General features: G+C 46.7%; 1 protein-coding gene across 1 annotated transcript in view; it reads right to left on the bottom strand.

The window, feature by feature from the left end:
* The window catches only part of Igfbp7 (insulin like growth factor binding protein 7), a 58,922-nt gene extending 44,352 nt beyond the window's left edge, over positions 1-14,570 (bottom strand). Inside the window, exon 1 of the mRNA XM_041671202.1 lies at positions 14,048-14,570. Coding sequence (XP_041527136.1) covers positions 14,048-14,519 — 472 coding nt within the window. The 5' untranslated portion in view covers positions 14,520-14,570. The remainder of the gene's footprint in view (positions 1-14,047) is intronic.
* Between the last annotated feature and the right edge of the window lie 5,079 nt (positions 14,571-19,649).

Genomic DNA, 19,649 nt, shown 5'->3' with positions numbered 1-19,649 from the left:
AATGACACTGTCCAAACCTGAATATTTGAAATTATTTTAATGTATCAAAGGACATCTGTTGATTCTCTGGTTATTTTTCTGGAAAACCACATACATGACCTCACAGAACAAGCACAAACATAGGACTTCCATGTGCTGTTAGTCTCCATTGCTGGAGACTGCGGGGATGAACGGGGACGCGCAGTAAGAACAAAAGCTGGAACGTGTAGATTGAGAACTATAAACAGAGCCAAGGTGGGGGCTCACACCTGCTATCCCAGTACTCTGAAGGCTGAATCCCAGGCTCATGAGTGCCGCCACCAGCCTGAGCGATACACCAAGACCCTGCCAGAAAGAAAGATGGCAGGCAGGCAAGCTGTAATGGCTGAAGAAGCACCTACCCCTTCAGCAGGCTCTGGCACTCGGGTTTGGCCGGTTTGGAAGGGAGTGGGATGGATGTATGCGTGTGTATGCCTGTATTCACACTAACCCATCTGAATGTTTAGGTCAGCTGCATCTGGTTCCTGGTACCAGGAGCTCTGCTTGGGCATTCAGACGCACCGCATCATGGTGGCCTTCTTTATAATGTATGGGCCATACAGTACCACAGCCTTCTTCTGAGGATTCAAAGGGTGATAACGCATATTCACCTTCCATGGGAATTCTCATAAATCCCACTGTGCTCTTATCTCTCAGTCAAAAATGTGAAAAATTCTGCCGGAAACCAGAGGCAGCTTTCTCCGTGCTGGAAGTATCCTGTCAGCAGTGTTACTGGCAGGAATAATGGCCTTCCAGAGGACTACGGTGCTGACTGTGCTGGACTGAAGGCCAGATGAAAAGAGGAACAAGACCCTGCAGCCTCTGGTAAGGACTCAAGGATAACTCCAAGGACAAGCACTGTCTTTGATTTTAGTGAGGCCTTTAGATTTCTAGCCTTTTTGGGCTGTTTTGCTTTGTTTTTCAGATACAGTCTTCCTGTTGACTCATAATTTTTCTGCCACAGATTTATGAGTGCTGGGGAAATCTTTGTTGTTGTTGTTTTTAATAACAAAAATATCTTTAGTAAAAATGAAATTAAATTTGCCTCTATTCCCAGGATACGTAGAAGCTGTGCACCAATATTAACTGGGTCAATGGGTATGTTTGCCTTGGTCACCTAGAGTCCATCCTTTCTGTGCTTATGGAGGGTAGAGTGCAGCCCTACCCTCCTCAGACTGCCACGCCCCTGGCACCCTGCCAACCTTCCTCTACAGCTGTTTATAGAAAAGTCAGCCCAAGGGGACAGCCACTTTATGTGGGATTTCCCTCCGTATGCTGTGATTACCATTAATGAATAAAAAGAAACTGCTTTGAACCTATAGCAAGACAAAACTTAGTTAGGCAGGGAAAACTAAAGTGAATGCTGGGAGAAAGAAGGGCTGAGCCAGAGAGAAGCTATGTAGCCCTGCCAAGACAGACACCAGAACTTTAGCCAGTAAGTTAGTTAGCAAAAACTAACAAGTATTTGTTAATATAGAATCTAAATCCATCCTGGTTTGTCTACAGAGTGAAAAATCTGATGCTGAGTCAAAGACTGATGGGAAGGCAGCACCCTCATTGTCCCAGCAAGTTTCTGCAATGATTTAAAACTTCCCTTTTATTCTTGGGTGAAGGAACTATCTAGATAGAGTGATGTAAATTTATGGCTTAGTTTTCTTAGCATTCGTCAAAGTATTTAAACACACTCTTGAAAATTTAAAAAAAATGATTCTTACATGTAGGTGCGTTGACTGTGTGTATGTCTGTGCACTCTCTGTATGCCTGGTGCCTGCAGAGGCCAGAAGAGGGTGTTGGATCAGCTGGCGATGGGACTATGAGCTGCCACATGAGTGCTGAGAACCAAACCTGGGTTGTCTGGAAGAGCAGCCAGGGCATTTACGTTCTGAGCCCTCTCTCCAGCTTTTAAACACACTTTTAAAGGTTCCTTTTCACTAATATTCATATGAACAATCAATTTAATTATGAACAAACAAGAATAAGAGCCACTCACGTCCATCCCCATATATTACTTTGGGTGACTCAATAACAACTCAATACATACTAGGTATCAAGGCAGTTATAATACATATGAACTCCTATAGTGTGTAACCAAATTATAATATATCTGCAATTCAATGTATAAGTTACAAGTGTGACTGTACCCTTGTTCATTTTCTCACCCCCAGTAAATACGCTTCTGGTGAGTTGACATACTGTATACAGGGCTGAATGCACATGTATGCACCATGTGTGTGCATCCTTAAATGTCTGTGTACTCTTATTGACTTGGCTTACACAGGGGATGCTTTGTTTTGAGTCTGCCTTTGGGCACTTCCCAATCAATCAGGCAGGCATCAGTTTTGCCGGATCCTTAGAGAGATGTCAGGATCTTTCTTGTGACACAAATTTCCTTTTGGCACACAGCATAGCATGTACAGAATGCAAGCACTTGGTGGGAACTTAAAAAACTAGTTTCCCACGAGCTGATAGAAAGGCAGGAACGAGAAATGGCGGGGGAAGGAGAAGAACCTCCCTTATAGCCTTCCCACTGCCCAAATAAGAGTGGAAGTCTTATTTGCAGGGAGTTAGGGGTCAGAAAACCAAGGGTCAGGACAAAAATCCAGCTTGCCATGGGGCAATAAGGTCAGAGAGAGAATGTGTTTGTTGGATCAGGAGTCAGCCCCCAAATGATACTCAGATATTTGCATCATGCCCACGGCTGTATCATGGCAGGATATAGAAAGAAGCACAACTTGAAGTAAGGAGGCTACTTGTTTGTCTACTGGCCGCCCAGACTCCCGAAAAACTACACAGAAACTGTATTAATTAAATCACTGCTTGGCCTATTAGCTCTAACTTCTTATTGGCTAGCTTTTACATCTTAATTTAACCCATTTCCATTATTTTATATTTTACCATGAGGCTTGTGGCCTACCGGTAAGGTTCCATCATGTCTGTCTCCATGGCTTCTCTTACTCCGCTTCCTTTCTCCCAGCATTCAGTTTAGTTTTCCCTGCCTACCTCTATTCCCTGTGCAGGCCCAAGACAGTTTCTTTATTAATCAATGGTATTGACAGCATACCGAGGGGAATCCCACATCACCAACTCACACAAGTATTCTGCCTTCAAAAGCCTTGCAAGGTCCCTATGATTGGTTGCCAAGATGGTCATTTCCAAATGTTGTTGTCCTTCCTTGCAAACACCTACTTGTAACCCTAAACCAAATGCTTACAGCGCAGAGAGACTTTAAACAGAAAACACACACACCCCAAGGTTCCCAGGGTCCTTCTCTATTACCCCAGATAGTGTTCACCAGCTCTGTGCTTGCAGCAGCCTAATAGGACGCAAGTCCTGTAAGTAATGACCACATACCGTATTTGTGTTCTCTGCTGCTGTCATCCTAACATGGCTGAACACTCAAAACACCTTCACCCAGGCAGTCCCCACAGCCACCTGCTGAGGGCGACAGTGTCACTATGTTAAGGAGCCAAGTGAGAACACGCCAATCAGAAGGGTCTCAGCTGAGTGGCAGGAGACTCTCCTCTAGGCTGGGGGACCTATAACCCGAGTGGAGCTTCCTCACCCTCTTAGAGACTCCAGAGGTGACAGGGTGAAGAAGGTTTCTCTTTCTACCCAAGGCTCTGAGAGGCTGGGGATGCCTTTCTACACAAGGCTCAAGGAATGCATGCTTTTGAGAAACAGCCAGCAGGCTGGATCGTGTAGGCTTAGGTGGATTCTCAAGTATCGTGATACTGGCAGAGACAAACACAGTTCCACTTTGTCCAAACAGGGGAGAGCATTAAACTAGGCAGGAACTAAGACAGAGGCAAGCCAGAAGGTGCCTGTAACATGAGGCCATCGTGTGTTTTGAGAGCTTCCATTGGCTATGATGGATGAACACGGCATCCTGAAAAGTCCCTTAGCTGTAAAACACTGATTCTGGGCAAATGAAGCAAACATTGCTTCACCATATTAGAATTTCTCTAAGAATGAGGGTCCTCTAACGTCACTGGAAGTCACTTTGACATAGTAAGAGTTCTAGGCCTGGGCAGGACATTAAATCACCTAAAAGCGTTTTATGAGCTCCTTGGCTCAGCTCAAGTCCAGACCAACTAACTCGGAATCTTGGGGTGGAGCGTAGGCAGCGCTGTCTGTGACTTGCTCTGGCATCTCTGATACACAGACCAGCTAAGGAGGACTATCCCAGAAGGCGGGGTGGCCTTCTCCCTGGAGAGTGACAGGTCAAAAGGCTTGGCCAAGTTCACTCGGCTTGCAGGTGCTGGGTTGGCAAAGCCCGTCATTTTCTTAGCCCTCCTAAGGAAGAGACACTCATTTCTTTCGCTCCCTCTCCCACCCTTGATGGTAATGTTATCACCTCTCACACATAGGCAGCCAACCTAAGTGGGCACCTTCTGACTCTAAATTTGCTCATTTACAGTTGGACGTTTTGCTTTTTCAAATGTGTTCCTGCCAAGTTGAGGCTACATGTGTAGGTCAAAGAACAGAAGCGCAGCAAAGCAAATATTTTATTATTATTATTAATTATTATTATTATTATCATCAATGAGACTCTAAAAACCAAAGATAATTCCCAGCATGTGCGTCTTTGGCACTAATTGAACTCTTCGTTTCCAAACCATGATTTTTATTCAATGTCTTCTATGAAGCCAATATGACTCAAAAAATATGATTGAAACAACTTATGAATGAGCATTTCCTACGTGAAAGATGCTGGAGGAAAACGTGAGGAAGGGATAGGCCACTGGTTACCGCACTGAATGACCCCTGAACCCATGCTGTGCACTGAAGCCAGCAAAGGACAGTACTAGAAAACAGCGCGCGCGTGACACTAAGCTGGAAGAGGGACACGTTGTGTGCTGCAAAGCACAGCACACCAGCAAGCTATGGTGCCTGAACTCACATGCTGGCCACGGCGTCTAAGCTCACAAGCTAGCTAGCCTTAGATGCTCTCCATGGAGTCTAAGCATATATGTTAGCCAGCACTAGACCCTCTCCATGGAGTCTAAACACACATGTGAGCTAGCACTAAGTCTTCTCCATGGAGTCTAAACACACATGTGAGCTAGCACTAGACCCTGTCCATGGAGTCTAAACACACCTGCTAGCCAGCACTAAACCCTCTCTCTATGGAGTCTAAACACACATGCTAGCCAGCATTAAACCCTCTCTCTATGGAGTCTAAACACACATGCTAGCCAGCATTAAACCCTCTCTATGGAGTCTAAACACACATGCTAGCCAGCACTAGGCCCTCTCTTTGAAATCTGAGGTTCCATAGGAGCAGGTAGGATTCTTTGTCCTAGAGCCTGTACAGAACAAGGAGGAAATTTCTAGAGGTTCGTCTCTAGTGCTATTATCTGATATATTGTTTGTGTAGACCTAGATAAAGTCTCCAGCTCTCACCTGGAGGCGCACATAGCAGTGTTGTTTTTGCATAGGTCTGAGGAAGACAGCAACACACCACAGCAAAGAGACTTTCTTATCTTTGAGAACAGGTGCTTCTGGGATGCCTAAGCCAGCTTGGAACTTCTAAGCCTCCTGCCTTAGCCTGCGAAGTGTTGGCACTGCAAGTGTGAACACCTGTATCTGGCTTTTGTTGTTGCTTCAGAGGCACTTAGGAACTCACTCAGGCTTCATCACGCCAGAAACACTAAAGATGGGAGCGAAACAATTCCAAGAGATCTTTCCGCATGCCGGATGTCGGTATCTTTTCCTGTATTATCTCACCTCCCTAACACCTTTAAGCGGAAGATATAATCGTACCTGTTTCTCAGGTAAGAAAACAACAAATGGGGTAAGTTTGGGTCAGATAAACACACACAAGAAGGAAAAGCAACTGGTAGAGACAGTCTAGTATCAGCCCGGAGGTCCCACCAGACCCACGGTCACAGGTGTCTCCCCCACTCTTGGGCTTGTCCTATCTGAGGCCGTAGTTTGGAGTGAACGGGTGGGGTGCATTAGGATCTTCAGATATCTGAAAAACGTCCTCAGGGTGGCATTAAGAAGAGGAGGGGTAACTTGCACTTCTGGGTGCTGTGTACCGAGCCTCCTGCCTCCCCAGTGTGGCATGCCAAGTGTTTGCTTTCTGGTGCTCTTACAGGGGTGCATGGGGGTGGCTCTGGGGACTTAAGCAAGGGCACTGAGCAGAGCTTAGCTTAGCAATTAAAACACCACTGCAGCTCTGGAACCAGCAAAGGACACGGGACAGGGAGAGAAAAGCCTGATTTCTTTGAGCTCAGTAAGACAGGAAAAAAGGGGGCAGCCTGCCATGATAGGCCAGGCAGATGGATGAATAGAAAGAGACCTCAGATGAGAGAGCATTTGGGTGGTAGTGAAGGAGTGGGAGGTTCCCTTTGCCTCATCTTGCTGGGTCTAGAAAGACCTGCCCTGCTCTGCCCTGCCCTGCCGTTACTGTCTGCTGAACCAAAGGCTCCATGGTACACAGAGCGGGCGCCAAGTCAGAGCTACTCTTCTCACTCTGAGTCTCTGATCTGAGACACACCTGAGTCCACAGGGGCCTCTGGTTCTGAAGCCCTGGCTTGCCAACTATCCGGCAGCATCTTTATCTTTGCCCTGGCCTGCCCTCTCCAGCCGGGCTTAGCATCTTTAATAAGGGGCCACACTGCAGGACCCCACTCCTTGATGTCTGGGCTCAGAGAGAAGCATGCATTTCATTTTCCATCAAAAGCTGGTGGTTTCCTGAGGGAAGCCAAGGTTGCCATGTAATTGCTGAAGCCACTGTTGAAATTCCCCTTTGGATCCCCGAGTTCTGAAAACTCCCATGGAGAAGGAGCAGGCTTGGAGTCCTGCAGGCCTGGGCTGCCCCGACACATTCCTGAGGCTTCGTTTCTGTGTGGTCCCTTTGGAAAGTTCCAGGAGATCCATTGCTTGATAAGTGTTCTCATCTCTGCCTGGAGTCAAGCCAGAAGCAGATGTCAGATCTAAAGCTTCTCCAACTCTGCAGCTTGACCGTTGGCTGCTAATTTGTGCTGATGCAAATGAAATGCCTGGAAACATTTCTCATTCAAGAAAAGACAAGCCATGATGAAACTCATCACCTTACATGCTGACTTGAAAAAACAAAAACAAAAAACAAACAACAACAAAAAAGGAAGCAAGCCCCCCATAGAAGCTGGAGATGGTCTTTCTTCAAGAAAACGTCACAAAAAACAGGGCAGCTGAGGTCAGATGCACCAATTCCTGCTAGAACATTAAAGCACTATATTTCCTCCTTCCAGAGTCAAAATGGAATATGCTTAATTGAGTTCTCAAATTCCTCCACGGATTTTCCTTCTGCACCTTGTCAAGGTCTAACACCATCCCCACCACCAAACAGACTTCCGTCCCTGCAAATGCAAACTAAGGCACCACACACCGTCCTTCGGCGTGGAGTAAACATTCAAGTCGAGAAAACTGACGGAGAGCAGAGGCATGCTGGGATCACAGGCACGCACAGCCGTGCTTAGTGTCATTCGTGATGTGATTTTCACAATCATCCCGCGGAGGAGGAAGCCCAAATCGCACCATCGCTCACTGTCTCCACTATCCTGAAGCTGTGACAGGTGCTTTTTTCGGAGAACCCGGCCATGTGGCTTGGCCTCATCAACACTTACCATGGGTAACATCAAACCTCATGAATGGGTCTTTGTCAGCACTAGGTTACTAGGTCTGCCTTACCCGGTTTGAACCTTTCTTATTTTTTCAGATGCAAGACTTCTGTGTTACTCTGGCCTGCTTTTGGGAACAGCAGGATTTCCTCCTTGGATTTTCTGGACAGCTCTGCTTCCTTCCCCCTCTACACTGCCCCCCTCCCCCCCACAACCTTTTGCGTGGTTAGAGCTGTGGAGGGGTGGGGCCTGCTATTAGCTCCAGCTGTGGCTACTTAACCTTGCCTTGCCGTCCTCTGTGAACCGGGAAAACAATTCAGCACATTAGCGTTTTCAAAAGGGTCAGATCATGTTTGCCATTAATTGAATTTGGGATAAAATTCAATTCTTGTACATGATTTCAGATGGAAAGCAGACACTGTTTCCCCCTAATTCTGTCTACTCCGGTTTTCTTCTCCTAATTTCTCATGCTCTATCAGAGTCTGGGTGATCGGTGTGTATAGGGGTGCTCTTCACTGACCTGGGAAATCCCTACAGAATAGACTTGGGGGTGATATCTGCGGGCATGTCTAGTGCCTCCACCTTGAAACAACTCCTAAAGATATCCTGGGATATCTGTGTTCACTAGTACCCTAAGTGGGCAGGCAGATGAATTATTCTATACACCTAAGTCCCTGTCACTTTCAAAACTCTGATCTTGTCACTCATAAACTTTTAAAGGAAGCAGCACCCATGGATCCCCTGGCTTAGCAAGTCTGTTGACAGTCACCCAGCCTTCCCTTCCTACTGGCTACTTAGAAGAAGTTTGTGCTACAATTAAAGGCACAGAGGAGGTCCGAACCCGTATGGAGCAGCTGGAGGTAAAGGAAACACACAATCTAATCCGCTGGGAGGCTGCTTTTAGAATGAGAGAGGCCAGCTGCCCTTGGACTCTAACCAAGGGCGTTTTATCCTTGAGCTATCCAAAAGAAAACCTTATAAGGCAGTTTCTTCTAGAAGGCCGGTCCGTAGTGGACCCTTCCAGGGACAGGACAGAAAACATATTAAGGTGTCAGCACGCCTGCTCAGCTCCATCACTGAAGGAGGGGAAAGTGGTCTCCACGGTCTCTATCTTGCCCTCCTAAGGTTATTTCTCATCTCTAATAAGCTTTCTCAACTCCTACACACATTACAATATTTATGCCACAGGTTTCTTCCTGGTGTGTATGTAATTTAAATGTGCCTGTGGCTATTTAATTCAGGCCTTTAAGTTCTGTTTTCTCAAAGAGTTGTGGAACAGGCACTTGCCATCCAATAATCAAACGATAAAGGCTGTGCCTTGTCTCTAGAGTAATTTTCTCTAAATTTTTAGAGACATTTTAGACTAGTTAGGAACTTTAGAGTCTGGAAGGAGCCTAAGTCTTTCCCCCCCCTCTTCAGAGTTGTCCATTTCCTTTTTAAAGCTGCTGCAGGAGCTCAAAGCTTTCCTACAGTTTAGCGCCTAAGACAAGATAAAGCAATAAGGGAGAATTAGTGATCTGCTCACCATTCTAGAAGCTTCTGTGTTCAACGAGGGCAAACAAGGCCAATAAAGGAATAAAGTTACAGTGGTATTACTGTTGTGTTGGGGCAGATTTCTTATAGGCAACCCTCTCCCCTCCCTCTGTGTTTCTGATCTGAAAGCGAGGAGGGAGTAATGGGATGGCTGTAATTTGGAGGCTGTCCTGGATAACAAGCAAGCAACCTGAGATCTCACTGAGTAAAACTAAGGTCAGAGGCACAGGGAATACACAGTCTGTCGTGGCAAGCCAGGGTCTCAGGACTGGCAGTTCTTAGATTCCTTTCTGTGTATTCTGACAGCCCTTCCACAATTCCTCCTATTCCCATTTCACTCTCAGCCTCCATGAAGAAGGATCTTTCGCTCTCTGCTCCTATGAGTTTGACAGTTTGGGTTTCTACGTAGAAACGAGATCATGCCATATTTGTCTCTGCGCATGGCTTAGGTAGCCATGTCTTCCAGGTTCATCCACGCTGTGACAAATGACCAGACTTCCTTCGTTAGTAACGCGAGTAGTATTCCATCCTCTTCCTTCCAACTCCATTCCAATCTCCACACTAATTCTTCTCTAGCTAACCCCCCCCCCCGCTCCCCATCTCAGTCAGGATATCACCCTCCAAGAAGTCATCAGTGGCTCTTCTCCCACAAATCTGAACGCCCTCCTCAGCATAAACTTCTCGTTTTTGCACGACAGACTTGGCTTAACGAAAAGCATCACATTGATACGCCCCGTCTCAAGATGAACCAGCTCATTAGCAAGTTCATTGACTGTTGAAGCACCTCTGTTTCAGCTTCCAGGGGAGTTCGTGGGTTCACTCAAGGATAGCAATTACACAGCAGCATTTAAATGGCACATTACCAACCTTATAATAAGTCTGAAATGAATTCCTTAGAGAAGGTTTTTAACATTTGCCAAATAAAATTTGTCCCTGACAATCAAAGCCTTCGCCGAAGCCTTTTCTACTCACAACACAGTTCCTGGACCCGATTCTAGACATTGACACAACGTGAGAATGTGGGGGTTTGGGGGAAAGTGAGCATGATATTACAGCTCAAGACAGCGCTGGACAGGAAGCTAAGTCGGTGTAAAGGGGTAGGGGTGGGGGTCAGGGAGGATGCGGGGTGGGGTACACACAACAGGGAGCCCACTGCCCACACTTCCAGAGGAAGGCCCTTCCCTAAGGGTCTCCTCTGTCTGACTGATAAACATAAAACAAGTTCCTACTGATAGCCAGCCACTGTGTCTGAAAGGAATTAAAAGACGGAGGCCGCCCTTTACTCTGGGAAAAGACAGACGAGTAAAAGATTATTCTGAGACTGCGGGTGGTCTACACAACTTGTTGTCCACCCAGGCCAACGGCCCTGCTCCTCCCTTTGCTGGAGCCCTCAGATCTGCCCTCTTTGGCTTCTTGGCACTGCCCCTCCCTGGCGTTTCTCCTCATCCCTAGTCTCTATCCTGTTTCTCTGCTGCTCGTGTTTTCACAGCACACACAACTGTGCGAGAGTGCTCGCTTCTGTCAAAAGTTTACACTAAACTCCACGAGTAAGAAATTGCTTCTATTTTATTCAAAGTTGCTTACTCCAAGACCAGAAGAGTGTGGGAGGGTTCACTCATTCATTAATCCATAACTGACGTAGCCCCTTGGACATTAGGGCTCTTTGGGCAATGGAGACTCTCTCCTCATATAGAGCTAACTTTCTGGTTGGAATAATGACAACGATCTTCATCCTGTGGTTTCTACAGATAATTTCCATGACATCAAACCATCGCAAAACCCTCCGAGAATGGTAGAATTGTAATCCCATTCTACACTCGAAGAACTCTATGGGGAGAGAGGTCATGAGAGCACAATGTTAGTGTGGCTCACTGTAGAGTTAACATTCATACCCAGGGAGTCATATTCTACAGTGGACTGTCAGCTGTGATGTCTCTGTACAAATATACAGCAAGGACCCAGTAAGGATGTGCTAATGTTGAACAATGCTGGGAGAATAACATCATGATGGACCAGGGGAAAGCCAGGTCTCACAGAGAAATGACATAAGAATTCCAAGGGAGTTTTGTGTGTGTGTGTGTGTGTGTGTGTGTGTGTGTGTGTGCTGGGTGGAGGCAGGAGGCATTCCAGGAAGAAGGCACTGCATCTCCAAAGGCATGCAGAACGGCAGCCATATATTGTGGCAGGAATAAAAGGAGATCAGAGGGAAGAGGCCGGATGGAGTTACACTGTGAAGACCCTCCTGCTGCCTGAATGGCAGTTCAAACTTACCCACGGAAGTACTAGTAAGTGGGACCCAAAGTAGTGGCATTCTGGGTCCACAAGTAAAAATTCTGAAGGGACAGAAAATGGTACCCAGAAAATGTGACCGAGGAATTCAGATTTGAAGGACAGTAAACAAAAGGTCTGAGGATTGGAACAGAACAGTAGCATTTTCTGTCTCAGCAACATGATTCTATGTCATGCCTCATCATCTCGGTCTTGACTCTTTTTATTAAGCTGAACTGTCAAGTCTTCTCCTTCTAGTGAGCCAGGGACCTTAGCGGATTCCACTGGCACTGAGTTTACAGTGACAGCTCCAAGATTCGAGATTATGAGCTCATTATCTTTCTAACAGATTTTCAAGCAGATGGCGTTGCCTTCTACTGCAGAGATACAGACTCCAGCAGGACAAGCTCTCTCTAGAAGGCAGTAAGTGATAATTTCAGTGAAGAAAAGCAACAGCAGGAGGTGCTCCAGGGACCTAGGGAAAGGGCTTGGCAATTTGTAACGTGAACACACACTTCCTTTGTCGTCAAGGCCAGATCTGCTCTGTGCATCCTTAGCTATATGCAGCTGAAGCTGGCTAGCTGCTCAAAAAATATTATGTTTAATGAGACCACAGGAACAGAATGCAGACAGCCTATTTCACTGGGGCTGAGTCCTGTAATAAACTCCTCATTACAAACACGATCCAAGTTTTTCTTGAGGAAAGAAACATTAGAGGAAGTGAGGAGATACATTGTTACTCTCTGTAAAGACTCAGGACTGAATGGGATTTAAGTGGTACTCTGTTCTTCTAGTGTCTGTCGCTGTCAAACTACACCCAAGACCCAAAGCAAGTCCCTAAGAAGATCTTGTTTCTCCATCACTCATTCTTCTCTGCTGCCGGAAGGTATTTTGGGGGCTCTCTGTCCTCTTCTCATCTCTCTGTCCTGCTTTTACCATTGCCCTAGAAACCAGCCCCCATGTTTGTCCATGTGGGGCTAAGGGAAGCAAGACTGATTTGTTTCCAGTTTTAGATACTATTTCTCACCATCTTCATGAGCATAAAGATAAAGCCAGGCTGTGCTCTTAACGAGGCTTGCATCCTGGAGAGGGGACTGGAGATTGGGCATCACTGGCAATGAGGCCCATTAGACCTGTTCATTCATCACATTTGCTCGCTACACTGTGTGAGTGTTGAGAGAAGTAGCAAGAGAGAAAAGGATAAAAATCTACACTTAGCAAAAAGTCAGGAAAATAGAAGTGGATAACTTGGGAGAAAGAAGGAGAGTGGGGAGAAGGGGAGGAGAGAGAGCAATGATGAGGCTAAATATAATAAAAGTACGTTTATAAAATATCGTAACAAACCTATCATCTTGTACTATTAAAATACACTAATAAAGATAAAAACTAGTCACAGATGAGGAAACAACAGCACTTGGAAAGTCGCCAGGGTAGTGTGCTCTGATAGGCAAAGAACCTTGACTCTGGGACTATGGGAAAGAAAAGTCCCCCTTGGGATGTTTATAAGAAACTCCCAGTATTTGGAATGGCTCTTAATGTGCAGTTCCCTTCATGATGTGACCCTCATGCCAGAGCTAAAGGAACAAAGGGCTGTTTCTGTTGGAACCAGGGCTCTTTGGGCTGTTCTTTTCTCAACTTGAGGTGATAATACCGTAAGTGGGTAACTGTGAGCTACACCATCTAAGGCTTTTAACAACAAACTTTGGAGTGAATGGCACACAGCCTATTTGCATATGGATTTCTGGGAAAAACTGTAAAGAAAGAGCTGGTACTTGGAAAGTCTGGAGAAAGCCTGAACTGTGTTTAGGGTGCAACAGCTGAATTCTCTCCCCTCCCCTTCTACCTTGGCTGGGGCCAGGACAGCAGCTGCCAGCGCCGGGCTCTAACTTTCCCTCCAAATGCCTGCCCATGGAAAAATGTTATTTCAGGCACTAGAGTTAAGTTTCTGATATTTTCTTTTTGGTCCCAACCTCAGACTTTATTTTTTCCTATTTCATAAGTTTGGATTAGTAGGGAATACAATAGACAGACATAATGTCAAAGGTATTTCTCATGAACCTGCATCCTGTGGATAAATTATGAAAAAAACAAAACAAAACAAAACAAAAAAACCTAAGCCCAAGAAGAAAAGCAATATGGTCAGAGGGCTTACAACAATCAAAGCATTCGATAACTGGAAACGCCTTAACTCCACCTTAAAAATTCTTTTTCTCTAGTTACTAAATCAACTTTCTGAAAGTCCTTACTGCGTATTTCTCTGCTAACTCCATCTACCCACCTCTCTGCACACACCCAAGCAAAGAAAAAAATGACGAGAAAAGGTTCTCAAGAGAATAGTGGCTTTCCGGAATTGCCCTGGCAGCTATGAGTTGGATGAACTGTAGGGAAAGAGGAGCCCGAGGTCTCGGAAAATCTTTTCTATATTTACACCCGTTACTGCGATTTTTCACTTTCTTGGCGCACACAGGAAACTCCAAATAAAACCATCCAAAGAGAGCCGGGAGGCGTTTCCCTTGGCTCGGGACACTGGGCAGCCGTCAACTCCTCCCTCCCGCGGGTCTCCAGGGATGCTCGGCAGCATGGGGGTGGCGGGGAGTGGCGGAGTACGCGCTGGTGCCCACCTTGCTCGCAGGTGCCCTTGCTGACCTGGGTGATGGCCTTCTCCCCGCGGCTCTCGGCACGCAGGCTGGCGGCGCGCAGTTGGCAGCCGCTGGGGTAGGTAGTGCCGTCGCTGCCGCACACCGGGTAGCGGCTCTTGCACACGCACACGGCGAGGACCGCGGGGCCGCCGGCTGCTGCCCCGGCTTTACCCTTCCGCCTCTTGCGGCTCTTCACGCACTCCATGCCCGGCGCGCAGTGCCCCCTGCCGGCCGCGCCGCCCCCGCACGGCTCACCCTCGCCGCGAGCGCACACGGGGCAGCAGCCGCACGCGTCGCGGGTCTCTCCCAGCGGGCAGCCCAGCGGGGGCAGCGCGGGGCAGGAAGCCGGCACGCACGGGCCGCAGGCATCCGAAGAGGAGGAAGAGGAGAGGGGTAGGAGCAGGAGCAGCAGGCCGGCTGAGCCGAGCAGCAGGGCGCACAGTGGCCGCTCCATGGCGGGGTTGGCTGGACACGAGCGGGCGCGAATGAGCAGCGGGGAACCCCGCCGCTGGCCCTTAAAGCCACCGCCCCGCCCGGCGCGCCACGGGAGCCCTCCCCGGGGCGGAGAGTCTGCGGCTGCCCGCCCCGCTCTGCTCGCCCGCCCGCCTGCCCGCCAGTGCTCATGCCGCCTGCCATCCCTGACATGGGCACCTTCGCAGCCTTCGCTGGATTGTCCCATGCCCAACACGTGGGCCGCCTGGCTCCCGCTCAGCCCCTTGCCCGTGTCCTCATTCTCCATAAGGGGACACGCCTCCCTGCAACTTCTGTTGCTCGCTTTCCAGATCCAGCTATTTTTACTTTTTTTTTTTTTTTTAACAACTAGGACTTTATGAGAACTCGCAGTTTAATCCATTAAATTCTTGTGAGCCTGGGAAACCCGAGTACTTTGTGGGTACGCTTTTAAGACAAACCGCGAAGGGAGTGGGGTTTGTGTCCTCTTTGGCAACAGCGCCTGTGTGGTTTTGGATGCCGTGTTCCTTTTTGGATCCTCATAATCTTGCTCCTCTCTCTTATCACGCAACGGCTTGTGCTACCTCCTGCCAAGTTTAAAGTTCTTTTTAAAAGTTTTGTTTTTAGATTTATTTTTATGTGTATGGATGTTTTGACTGCATATATGTGTACATCCTGTTCCTGGAGTTAGAGACAGTTGTGAACTGCTGTGTAGGTGCTGGGAATCGAACTCAGGTTCTGGAAGTGCAGTCCCGTGCTCTTAACTGCTGAGCCATCTCTCCAGTTCCTTACAAACTTTAAAAGTATTTTTATTTTGTGTTTGTGAGTGAGTGTGTATGTGTGTGGAGGTTGGAGGCCTACTTTCGGCAGTTGGTTTTCTCAGTCCACTGTTTGGTCCCACGGCTTGAATTCTGGTCATCAGGCTGGTCAGCACATGCCTTTATGCATGGAGCCACGTCACTGGCCGGAGTTATTACTTGAAACACACAGAACAGAGAAGACCTTTTAGAGGAAGGGCCACTATTTGATCTGTGGGGACAATGATACTGACTGTGTCAGAGAACTGTCTTGCTGTTTCTTTAGGATATTTAACAGTTCAGTGTCCACACTGATAGCAGTTACAGGGATCAGGGTCTTCGGTCCCAGCAGGTAGAGTGTGAGACTGAGCCCCCCTGGAGTCCACAGGGAGCCTTAGTCTTAAGGACTGTTTTAAAATAAAAAAATTTGCTCATCATAATGAACACACTAATAAAGCATTAAATTATAAACACTTGGCTCAGAAACACATCTTCCCAGTTTAAAAGCTAAAATGACTGCCAGGCAGTGGTGGCTCATGTCTTTTTAATCCCAGCCCTCAGGAGACAGAGTCAGGGATCTCTGTGAGTTCAAGGCCAGCTGGTCTACAGGGCAAGTTCCAGGAAGGCTGCAAAGCTATAGAGAAACCCTGTCTCCAAAATAAAACAAACAAAAACAAATTAAATGACTATGTTCCCATGAGCAGATGTTACAAGAGCAGTGGCTGTAGTAAAGAGGGAGCTAGTTTGTTCTCAGCCACGTAGCCCCGAAATAACCACACAGAAACTGTATTAATTAAATCACTGCTTGGCCCATTAGCTCTAGCTTCTTATTGGCTAACTATTACATCTCAATTTAACTCATTTCTATTAATCTGTGTATCACCACGTGGCTGTGGCTTACTGGCTAAAATTCTGGCGTCTGTCTTGGCAGGGCTACATAGCTTCTCTCTGGCTCAGCCCTTCTTTCTCCCAGCATTCACTTTAGTTTTCCCTGCCTAACTAAGTTTTGTCTTGCTATAGGTTCAAAGCAGTTTCTTTTTATTCATTAATGGTAATCACAGCATACGGAGGGAAATCCCACATAAAGTGGCTGTCCCCTTGGGCTGACTTTTCTATAAACAGCTGTAGAGGAAGGTTGGCAGGGTGCCAGGGGCGTGGCAGTCTGAGGAGGGTAGGGCTGCACTCTCCCCTCCATAAGCACAGAAAGGATGGACTCTAGGTGACCAAGGCAAACCTACCCATTGACCACAACTCGGTGGCAGCACACAGTGCAGAAGGGATGGGGATGGCTCTTGTGCTGGAGGTCCTGCCTAGGCCTTGCCGCATAAATCCCAGAATCTGGAGAGCTGCTATGTTAAAGCAAGAATCGAAGTCTACAGCACCATCAGCAAGGTGTGTGGCTGCCCTCAGCCGTCTCTCTGGGACTACTGTACACTTTAAACACATTCCTTACCAGCGTGAGATGAGAACCCCTTTCCACTGAGAAAAGGAGCTGGTGATCTTTGGCATAGTTTAGAAGAGTGGCATACTTTTTAAAATAATTTATTTGTTTTTATTTTGTGTGCATTGGTATTTTGCCTGCATGTAAGGTTGTGAGACGGTGTCAGATCTTGGAGCTACAGTCATGAGCTGCCACATGGGGACTAGGAACCGAACCCAAGTCCTCTGGGAGAGCAGCCGGTGCTCTTAACCACTGAGCCATCTCTCCGGAGTGGCATGTTTCTAAGAAGCCAGAGACTGACATGGCAGTTTAAAAACCAATGGACGTTTTCGAAGGAGTTTTCCTGAGTATGCTTGTTCTGTTCAACAACAAGAGAAGGTTATCAGTGAAATAGTCTTAATGTACAGTGCAGGCTTCCAGTCCAGTTTCAGTATTATTAACCTTTTGCTACAAGGTCTCTATTTGATTCCACAATCCATTATGACTAGGCATCATAGCCCGAGGGTCCACAGCCGTCAAAGCTGCCCTGAGACAAGGATGTCAAGCAAAGCTGCCCTGAGACAAGGATGTCAACGCAAGTAGTTTACTTGAAAAGCCACATAAAGTCATACCTTCTGTGGGCTTGACAGGTAGGAAGTGAGCAGGAAGGGAAGTTGGTAATAAACATGTATCCTGGTGACCAGTTGTGTGTATGCATGCATGTGTATATGTTAATGCGTGCGTATGCATGCGTGAGTGCACATGTGTGTGTGTATGCGTGTGCGCGCGCATGTGTGTGGGTGTGAGTTGTGGTAGCAGCCACAGGGCTGTGAGTGGAAGTCCCACATTAGAGGTGACAGTGAGAACTTAGGCAGGTAAGACAATAAACTCCTTGTGGGGACCCTTGCTGCTCAGCCAGAGAAACAGCAATCAGGTTACCCTTTGTGAAGGGGTGCCTAGCCTGTGCTAGGGCCAATCAAGGTGAAAGAGTGAATAAAGGAAGAGACATGGTTATCTCGAGAAAGGAGAAAAGAAAGGAACTGGGTACTTAAAGAGAAATGTAAGGGTTTCCTTCTAAGTGAGATGTCATTCGCTCGGCCTCGGTTTTGGTGATTTGAAGAGCCTGGATGTGGACACTGGTCTAAGTCACATGCAACAGAGATGAGTTTGTTTCTTTCTGTTTGACCTGATACCTTTTGTTTTATTTTCTTGCCCCGGTCAGCGGCTGCCACATGTCTTGAGGAGGAGTGAGAGAGTGGACATCAGTGCCGCCTCAGCCTTAGAGGGGATGTTTTACTCTTTCTCCACTGAGGACGAAGTTAACTGTAGGTTTTCCACAGACAGTCTTATTGGTTGAGGAAGTCAGTTTCCAGTTAGATGAACATTCTTATGAAGTGATGCTGGGTTGGGTCAAATGCCTTCGTACGTCTATTGAGATAATAACTAAAAGTGTCTCTCATTTTACCAACATGGTATGTTTCACTGATTTATATTTTATCTTTGAATATTGAAACCATATTTACATTCCTGAAATAAATCCTACCTCATCATGGTGTGAAAGTCTTTCTGTGTGTTCTGGAACATGGTGTGAGAGTCTTTTTGTGTGATTCTAGAACTTAATCATAAGTATTTTTTTTGATCCTTATATCACTATTCATAAGAGATGCTGGGGGGCTGGAGAGATGGCTCAGAGGTTAAGAGCATTGCCTGCTCTTCCAAAGGTCCTGAGTTCAATTCCCAGCAACCACATGGTGGCTCACAACCATCTGTAAAGAAGTCTGGTGCCCTCTTCTGGCCTGCAGACATACACACAGAATATTGTATACAAAATAAATAAATAAATAAATAAATAAATATTTTTTTTAAAAAAAATAAGAGATGCTGGTTTCCTCTTATGACTTGGTTTTGTTGTTATGGTGATAGTGGTACCACACAATGAGGTAGGATGTGTTTACACATCTTCCATTTGCAGAGACTGATTACTGAATAATTAATAATAAACCTTTGGAAGCCTTCCAAGTGAAGCTTTTCTTCTTTTTTTTTTAATATTTATTTATTATGTATACAATATTCTGTCTGTGTGTATGCCTGCAGGCCAGAAGAGGGCACAAGATCTCATTACAGATGGTTGTGAGCCACCATGTGGTTGCTGGGAATTGAACTCAGGACCTTTGGAAGAGCAGGCAGTGTGCTCTTAACCTCTGAGCCATCTCTCCAGCCCCCGAAGCTTTTCTTCTTGGGATGTATTTCAATTACTAATTCTTTCTTCTTCTTCTTCTTCTTCTTCTTCTTCTTCTTCTTCTCCTTCTCCTTCTCCTTCTCCTTCTCCTCCTCCTCCTCCTTTTTCAAAAACTTATGTATAGTCTGCTAGGGTTGCTATAACAAAGTACCACAGGCTGGATGGCTTAAACAATAGGAATTAATTTTTCCATGGTTCTGGAGTCTAGATGTCCAAGACAGGTGCTAGCAGTGTGGAGAACCGTATGAGAAGGTCCCGCTCTAGGCCTCTCCTCTCTCTGGCTTCCACATGCCTACCCTCTACCCACCTGCTTACAGCCCTTTATGCATGGACAGCTTTGACACCGACTCAAGAAGAAATAGAAAATCCGAATCGACCGGGGGAGCTGTGCCTTTCACTTACTTCCTCAGACTCCTCTGGGGAAGCCCTAATCTCCAACTCCTCAAATATAACTGGATATTTGAAGATGCATACTTTAATGATCCTGAGACCTTTAGAATGGGGTCCCAATCCAATATGCTTCACTAGAGGCCACTGAAGGAAAAAGGAGGAGACCCTGGGGTGTCATTCTCACAGAGAAAAGGCCAGTGAGGTTGCGGTGAGAAGGCGGCCGTCTGCAGACAAAGGAGAAAGGTGTCAGAGAAGCACCAGCTGCACCATCATCTCGGCCTGACAGAA

This window comes from Microtus oregoni, unplaced genomic scaffold, assembly GCF_018167655.1.
Source record: "Microtus oregoni isolate MIOR12 unplaced genomic scaffold, Mior012 000021F_ref0000039, whole genome shotgun sequence".
Classification (NCBI taxonomy): Eukaryota; Metazoa; Chordata; class Mammalia; order Rodentia; family Cricetidae; genus Microtus; species Microtus oregoni.
Note: the sequence above shows the minus strand (reverse complement) of the source record. Positions and strands in the feature narration are given on the sequence as shown.